The sequence below is a fragment of the Geospiza fortis genome, unplaced genomic scaffold (assembly GCF_000277835.1).
Source record: "Geospiza fortis unplaced genomic scaffold, GeoFor_1.0 scaffold450, whole genome shotgun sequence".
Lineage (NCBI taxonomy): Eukaryota > Metazoa > Chordata > Aves > Passeriformes > Thraupidae > Geospiza > Geospiza fortis.
Window position 1 is genome coordinate 2,162,916 of NW_005054416.1, and position 8,275 is coordinate 2,171,190.

An 8,275-nucleotide genomic window follows, 5' to 3' on the forward strand; every position below is an offset into this window, starting at 1 on the left:
GCAACAGGATCAACTTCTTCCTGCCCCGTTCCTGGAGCTGCAAGGAACACAGAGAGGCTGGTAGTGCAGGAAATGCAAACTCCACGCCGTGGCAAGGAGCACTTGGCTTGTCTCGGATCTGAAGGAGTCTCCCCTGGAGTGGAGAGGAGCGGCGGTGTGTGAGCGAGCTCGTTAAACGTGCGCTGCGGCTCCGGGCTGGTGGGGAACAGCAGAGGCACAGTCACCATGAGAACAGATCTAATCTGGCATCTAGAACAGAAGGGCACTCGGGTGCCATGGTAACCAGGCACCTTCTGCGGAGGGGCACCGCCAGAAAAGCGCCGTGGGTGGCTGGGAACGAGACGGTGACTCAGTCCCACCGAAGGAACCCAGGGAATACGGGAGAAGGGGGATGCAGAAAGCGACAGTGCAGGAGACAGCGTTGGGAGAACGGAGTGCAGGAGAGACTTACACCCTGTTGGAGCAGCCCAGAGTCCTGGAGCGGAGAGGAGAAGCTCCTAGAGCACTCGGAGACCAGGATGAAGAAGCAAGTCCAGGAAGAGCTCAGCCAGGAGTCCAGGAATTCAGCCAGGTTGGACCCAGAATGCCAAAACTCCCCAGCTCTGCCGCTGCTGTCCCTTCATGTGCCACCCGTCGCTGCTGCTTCACGGGCTGCGGCTCCCTGCGTGGATGTGTTTGTTTTGAGCCAAGCCCTTGCTGAGTCAGCCACGTCAGAAACTGGGTTTCACTCCATTGGTAATTGCCAGAATTGCAGGAAGTAGGTGTGTGGAGTGGTGGAGCCTCAGCCCACGCTCAGGCACCAGGAGCACGTGCTGGGAGCCCACCTGGATCAGGCTCTTCTCCCTCCTGCCACTCCAAGGGCTCCTTGTGTCAGCAGAGCTCCCAAGCCAGGCTGCAAATAATTTCCTGGCTGTTTTAAATTATAATCCCAGTGTGAGGTGGGGCTTCAGGTTTGTGTGGGTGATTCATCTGCATAAGTCTCAGGCAGCCTCTTCCATCCAGCCCAGCAAATTCCTGGGGTTGGTGGATGGGACTTGGAAGGATCCTGGCTGAGGGCTGATACCATCGGTGCTTTCTCAGACACTGCTGCTGCCAGTACCCAAAGGTCATTTTGCTCAGGTGGCTCCTAAAACACCAATTAGACTCTTAATTTCCCTCTTGATGTACCTTATCTGCTGTGGGCTTTCATTGTGTCCTCGCAGCCGGAGGAACCACTTTGCTGGCACAGGATAAGGAATTGCACTCGCCCATATTTCCATGCAGAGTCTTATTTAGGCATTCTATTGCCTTTGTATCTCTTCTGCTTCCTAAGAAATCCTTCAATATCTGGAGAAGCTGTGGCTGCCCCATCCCTGGAATTGTTCAAAACCAGGCTGGAGCAGCGTGGGCTAGTGGAAAGTGTCCCTGCCCATGGCATGAGTTTGGAACCAAATGATGTTTGAGATCCCTTCCCACCCAAACCATTCTGGGATTCCGTGATTTTCTGTGATCACCACTTAACCCACTTCCTAGAAAAAGGAATACGAAGGGTTTTTTTCCCATTCACCTTCTGTCAAGAAACTCTTATTTCCACCTGAACTGTCAAGGAATGAGCTGGATGTTTCCAAGCCTTGCAGTGCTTTCATACATCCAAAATAGCACGGCCGCCTAGTAGTGTGGAATGGCTTTGGAAGCAGCGCCAAAGCACTGGAGGAGCTGTCATCTGCTGCCCACGTTCATTAGGCTGAGTCTGCAATCAACTGCCTTGACATGACAGTTGCTGCCACACACAGCAGGGAGGCTCTGGGAGCTTTGGGAAACTGTTCCATTCCTGTGTCAGGTTTGGGAACATCCCTGGTGGTTTTCTTTCTGCAGCTGCTTAGAATTGGGGAATTGTTTGTGGTGAAAAAGATGTCCAAGGTTATTGATTGCAGCTGTTAGAATCATGGAATGGTTTGGGTGGGGAAGGGCCTTAAAGTCCATCCCAGGGCAGGGACACCTTCCACTATCCCAGGTTGTTCCAAGTCCTGTCCAACCTGGCTTGGAACCCTTCCAAGGATCTAGGGGCAGCCACAGCTTCTCTGGGCAACCTTTGCCAAGGCCTCAGCGCTGTCAGAAAGTTGGAAGTTAGTCACTTCCATGACTCATCCACAAAGGTTTGATTTTTTTATGGCATTAGCCTTTGTAACAGGTGAAGTGTATGCTGGACTTCGGGCACCAACATTGTAGGTGCACGGCGATCTTGTCATCCAAAATAATTCCCCATCCAGCCTCGTGGAATGCTGGCTCCATGTCTGTCCTGCTTTCCTCACCAACCACACTTATTGCTGGTTATTTTTAATAATCATTTTAATAACAATTCCTGGTTATTTCCTGTAGCCAGGCAGCTTTCACCCACCTCACCCAATTTCTGTGGGATCAAACTATTTCCTGCCCAGAACACTGGTGTTGTGAGGGGGATTTGGGGAAGTCTGGAGGTCTGTGCTGCCCCTGATGGGCTGTCTGTGTTTCCTGCTCCTTCCCAGGCGTCGGTGGTGTCGGAGCGGGACTACGAGAGCCTGGTGATGATGAGGATGCGCCAGGCAGCCGAGAGGCAGCAGCTCATCGAGCAGCTCCAGCGGGAAGACGAGGAGGAAAAGTCCCACACTTAGCATGAGAGTATGGATTCTTCCCACCCCTCCGTCCCCTCAGAGCTGTTTCTTTATTTAAGTCAATAAACCTCCTTTTTTCTAAAGGTATCTTGGGAATAGAAACTCCCAGGGACTGCAGCCCTTATCCCATTCCAGGTTTGGGGAAGGAATGGCTGCCTGAGGTTCACAGAGTGCAGGTGTTACCCTGTCAGTGTGTGTGCCCAGAGCAGCTGCCCCATCCCATGGGACAAGGTGTGAGAGGTGGCATCAGATCACCAAACCTTGGGGCTTTTAATTCCTGAAAACTCTTTCAGGAGCTGTGCATCCAGAGGGATCTGGCAACAGCTTTAAACAACCCACAGAAGGACATTGGTCTCTTTGGAGCGATGTTTTATTGGTGTTACCCCCATAGCAGGATCCGTTCACAGTCCCAAACATTCCAGCAGTGTTGGGATTAGAGCCTGCACCTGGAATAGTCATACAACACCACTTTCTGTGTTATTTTTTGGGAATACCATGTTAGGTTTGGATGGCAGTCTGGGATCTGGAAGTTGGTGGTGCTGCTGAGATAGAAGCAGGCCTTGCTGCCAAGGGAGGGGATTCTCAGAGCCCTGGGAGTAGGTTTAGTGGTTCCCTCTTGGATTTCAGGGATGAGATGGGATGGTGTCCATGCTTGCTGTCCCTCCCTAACCCCCTGGCCCAGGAGAAGGCACAGAGCTAAACAGGGCTGTTACTGAGCTTCCTCCAGGGCATGCTGAATACATGATTAAAATGTAAAAAGCTGGAATTTGCCAGACTGCCATCCCACTGAAGGCAGAGCTGGAGCCATCTGTTCCCTCTGCCAGATTCTGGGCATACCTTCCTCCCCCTGCTCTTGGGAAACGGAACAGGGATGGCAAAATTCCACTGGGTCCAGCTCTGCCTCTGCGCCGTTCCTCCTGGAGTCTGGGACAGGGAGGAATTAAGGGGGGAAGGTTTGCTGCCAGTCCTATAAGATGATCTCCAGCAGGATGTGGTCCGGGTGGAAGGCAGGATTCTCCCTGGCTATTCCCTGTGGAGGCACCAGACCAGGGTCTGGCCCACACCGGTCATGCTGACCACGCGGTAGCCGAGGCTCTCCAGCTTGTCCAGGACCACGCGCGGAGCGTCGTTCACGTAGTACTCACAGCTGCACCCAGGAGAGATGGGAATAAGGTGAGCTGGGGAGGAAGAGATGGGAATTTCCTGCTGGAAGTGAGCCTGCCTCGCTCCTGATCCCTCTAAGACCAGCGGCCACACCTGGCACAGGCGTGTGTGACACAGGGCCTTGGTTAACCCCGGGGGAAGGCACAGCCCGAGGTGCCAAACCACAGGAATCCTGTCCAGGAGGGAAGGATCAGGCTGAATGGGAATGTGGCTCAGGGGCTGGTGTCCAGAGCCACATGCTGCTCGGTAACTGGGCTGACACTGCAGCAGAGGGTTCACAGGTAAACAAAGTGAGCACGTTTTTAGCATACCTGGGAATTCATGGAGGAGGAGAGGAATGATTCAGGTGTTTCTAAGGAATGAAATCCCAATGTTCTACCCATGGCAGAGTATGTCTGTGAGATGGGTGGGTTTGAGAGACTGTTAGAATTTGGGGATTGGAACAAAGTGATACTTTTCAGGCAGGTGGGAAACCTTTGGAAAGCCAGTAGTCATCCATCCTGCATGGATGTGCCAGGCAAGGTAGAGCCCAGGCTCCTCTGTTCCAGCAGTGCCTGGGAGCTGACACTGGGATCCTTGTCCAGCTCTGATTCCCCACTGATTTGTGCTGGCTGTGTGCTTGGAGCAGAAGCTGTCCCACATTCCTACCCCTCAATCCCAGAAGCTCCAGGGCTGTGACACTGCTCCCCAGTGAAGGGACCAGGCACAGACTGGGCTAAATTGGCTGGGGACAGCTGAGCTGAGCTGGCCAGTGGGACCTTTGGCACTGGATGTGCCAGCCTCTCCTCTGACATGACTTTGGGATAAGGCCCAGAGCAGCTCAGCTGTGGCTGACTCACAGTGCCGGATAAGCAGATAATGATGGGCTGCAGGATCACTGGGGATCCTGTTTGGGCACCTGAACAAAGCTGCTCCTGCTTTTCCTACTAATAATGATAAAAAAAGATCCAAAAGCCTTTCCAAAGCTTCTCCTGCTTGGATTTCAGACCCGTGCTGGAGCTGGGAGTGCTTTAAAGCACGAAATAACCTGAGATGTGAAAGATTTTCCAGTTTCTCAAGACAGACTGTACTTGGCTGTAATTATAGATGTGGTGTAAAGATAATGTGCATTATTATAAGTGTCTTTGAAGTCTGTTCTTTCTCCAGGAGGGTTGCCACATACCCTTCAGATTCACAGTGGGAGCTAGTAAATATTATTCCCACTATTCAGAGGAAGTAACAGAGGCAGGGATTTGTAGAAACCTAAAAAACTGAGTAGCTGAGCTAAAAGCAGGAGGTAAGAGTTCCCAGGGCTTTATCCCAGCTGTGTGTTGAGGGAAATGAAGATTGCACACTGTGGGTATCAGATCTGCTGCTGTCTCCGTGTGCATCCAGTCGGGATGGAGGGGCTGGGATGCCTGCAAAGCCTTTTCTTCCAGGTAAATCCCACCCCACCCCTTGCCCCACCTGGCTGTCCCAAGGGCTCTGACCCCGAGAGAGAGGGCAGGGACCACATCCCTGCTCCCCACACCTTGTGGGACTTAATGAGGGGCCGTGTGTCTGTGCAGAGCTGTGGAACAGGATCCGTGTGCTCCCTCATTACAGGGATTTCAGCTTCACCTGTACACCCCAGTTTCCCAGCAGCTCTGTGCTGCTTGAGGTTTTCCTTCAGGCTCCCTACAAGGTCATGGCTAAAGTTCTGGGGCCCAAGGTGTTGCAGGAAGGGGGTTTGCAGCCTCCATAGCCAGGCTCTGCTCATGAAGGAATTGGGGATGGAAAATCCTGCTCGGCCACAGTGCAGATCCTGGAGCTCCCAGCCCTGGTTGGGCTGGGCTGGCACGTGGCTGTGCTCCCGGGGGTGCCAGCAGCCACATTCCAGCCAGGAGACTTCCCCTGTGTGCCTGAGCAGTGGGGAGGGACGTGCTGTGCCGCAGGGATGTGCCGCAGGGACACAGCGGAGTTCCCAGCTGTGACACAGGCCATGCCAAGGAGCAGGTGGGGCAAGAGGAGCTCAAAACGCTCCGGGCCACGGGGAGGAGAGAAAGGTGGTGAATCCAGCAGGGAGATCCCATAGGAAGCTCACATCCCTTCCCCAGAACAGGCAGAATGTGGGGCTTCTGTTTCTTACAGCGCTGCGGCTCCCCCAGCTGCTAGGGCTGGCACCACAGAGGCTTTTATCTGTCTTTGCCTTCCTTTTCCACCTGAATCCCAGGGATCCTTGCCCAAATCTCTCAGGATCCAGTTCCTTCTTGGAGCCTGTCGTGTTTCTCTGTCTCCCATCCCGTTGCGTACCTCCGGGCTCCCCACGGCGGGTGGCAGCACGACTCTGGCGCTGCTGCCAATCTCTGCCCCACCCACGGGCTTGGGAATGGCAGCACGGAGAGGGATCAGCCCGGCAAACCCCCAGCAATGCAGCTGGGATGGGGGGCCCTCAGTAGTTATATTTTATCTCCTTATTATTAACTTTTCCCACCCCACTCAGATTTTTAACGCTGCAGCAGCCGAGGATCCAACCCTTGGTGTTGGCCAGGCTGGTGCTGAGTAGGAGGGTTTTCCCAGCTCCATGGATGGAAACTTGGGAACATCTGGGATGAGATGCAACTTCTGTTTTAATGCCTCATCCTCCTTCTCCTATTCCTCCTTTTCCTCCTTCTCCTACTCCACACCACAGCACATGGGACACAGTAGGAATTGAGCTGCTCCTCTCTGTCAAGTTGTTTTGCATTTGGGGGTTTGTTTTGCTTTGCCATTGTGGTTTTGGGTTTTTTTTTTCCCACCCCAGGGAAAACCAGGAAATGAGATATCAAGTGAGGAAAAAAAACAACAAAAAAAAGTGAGCCAAACCATGAGGAAGGTGCTGGTCACATCTCTGAGTGGCACTTGGCCAAAGGCTGGGGTCAAACTCCCCGTGGCCAGAGGTGGGGACATGGAGAAGTGTCCAATATCCACAGCTTGGGAACACACCAGTGGAGAGGTCAGAGTCAGGGTGACACAATGGGAAACAGCTCCAATTCCAGGGCTCAGCTGCCCGTGGAAAAGATTTGGGAGCTTTTGGGAAGGGCTGGCTGAGGTGAAGCCTTAAGCTGCACTGGAGAGCAGGATGGGATGGGATGGGATGGACAGACAGACTGCAGCTGGGAGGGATGGATGGACAGAACTGGGTGAGCATTCTGGTGTCTCAGCACCAAGAAAGGTACAGGCAGAGCAAGGCAGGGATGGCACCAAAAAGGAAAAGGGGGGTCAGGTGCTAAAGCAGGGTCAGAGCAAAGGAAAGTAGAGAACCAAGTGAAATAGCAGGCAGTATTTAGTCATTAACAGGACACATGAGAGTCCTGGGATTAACTGTACAGCTGGAAGGTGCTGTGGTGAATCCCAGGAGTGAAAATGTTCTGCATTTTTTGGGAAAATAAGGAGAGAAGGACTTACAAGTTGTTCCCCAGTGTGCTCCTCTTTGTGGCCCCCAGGATACTCATCAGGTGGGGATCCGAGTGCTCGTCGCCCACCATGGTGGGCCCAGCCTCCTGTGGGACAGGCACAGAGTGGTGAGTGACACGTGGTGACACGGCCACCCCCTGTTCCCAGGAGGGGCCCTCAGTCCCAGCCACTGCCAGGAAGGTGCAGCTGCTCACCTGGGAAGGTTCCAGCCTCAGCTCGATGCCAGGTTTCACACTGGAAATATTTGCTTTGCCCCTTTAGTAAAGAGCAGAGCTTCCAAAGTCTCTGAGGGCAGACTGAGCCCTGCTGCTCCAGGAGGCTGTTCCCTCCAGGGCCATAACCCATGTGTCCCTTCCTGTACCTCATCCATAATCACTCAATCAGCTTGTTCAATCCCAAATGCCACTGCCAGCAGATGCTTTGGTGCTGCAGCATCCCCACACATCCCCATTCCCAATCCACTGCTGCTTCCTTGGGGACATCTCCAGTGGCAGCAGCAGCAGTGTCTATCAGAACTCCCTCCCTTTGCTCATTTGCTGTTTTCACTGCCCCTGCTTCCTGCCCCAAACCACCCCGGCAGATCCAGGCTTCTGGATGTCGGGAAAAGGGAAACTCCAGATAAACACACAGCTGTGGGCTCCTAGAGAGTCCTGCAGGATGTGGCTGCTGCCAGTGCCAGGGAGCAACGTTTGCTTTGTGACTTTATTTGGCAGGGACGGCCAGCGATCCCACCAGTGCTCCTGGACACTGATCTCAGCCAGGGAGCCCAGCCACTGCCCGGCTCCCGTCTGCCCCAGCCATGCCCACTCCCTTGGCCGCGTTTTCCACCCTGGAATGGCTCTTTGGGGACGAGGGAAAACCAACTGCGAGGACAAGAGGGGCCGTCCCTTTGGCGTTCCTGGATCCTGCCTCAAGTTTCCCAAGTGAGTCGCTGTTTGGGACAGGAGGGTTTGGGGCAGCAGAGCCGGGCTGGGAGCACCGGGGGCTCTCACGGGGAGCTCTCACAGGCTGCTGGAGCACAGCCTGGCCGTGCTGGGGTCCCCCAAACCTGCATCACCCCCCGACCC

General features: G+C 54.0%; 3 protein-coding genes across 3 annotated transcripts in view; 2 read left to right on the top strand and 1 right to left on the bottom strand.

The window, feature by feature from the left end:
• The window catches only part of DNAJC17 (DnaJ heat shock protein family (Hsp40) member C17), a 14,500-nt gene extending 11,783 nt beyond the window's left edge, over nucleotides 1–2,717 (top strand). The window contains exon 11 of the mRNA XM_005426496.3: nucleotides 2,505–2,717. Within this exon, the coding sequence (XP_005426553.1) occupies nucleotides 2,505–2,630 (126 nt within the window). The 3' untranslated portion in view covers nucleotides 2,631–2,717. The remainder of the gene's footprint in view (nucleotides 1–2,504) is intronic.
• Nucleotides 2,718–2,982: 265 nt separating this feature from the next.
• Nucleotides 2,983–7,578, bottom strand: GCHFR (GTP cyclohydrolase I feedback regulator). Its single transcript, XM_005426573.2, has 3 exons — nucleotides 7,570–7,578; nucleotides 7,200–7,294; nucleotides 2,983–3,777 (listed from the first exon to the last, which is right to left on the bottom strand). Exons 1-3 carry the CDS (start codon nucleotides 7,576–7,578, stop codon nucleotides 3,654–3,656), a joined length of 228 nt encoding a protein of 75 aa, XP_005426630.1. The 3' UTR covers nucleotides 2,983–3,653.
• A 429-nt stretch (nucleotides 7,579–8,007) lies between these two features.
• RMDN3 (regulator of microtubule dynamics 3) overlaps nucleotides 8,008–8,275 on the top strand; it is a 22,789-nt gene continuing 22,521 nt past the window's right edge. The window contains exon 1 of the mRNA XM_031061514.1: nucleotides 8,008–8,131. Coding sequence (XP_030917374.1) covers nucleotides 8,008–8,131 — 124 coding nt within the window. The remainder of the gene's footprint in view (nucleotides 8,132–8,275) is intronic.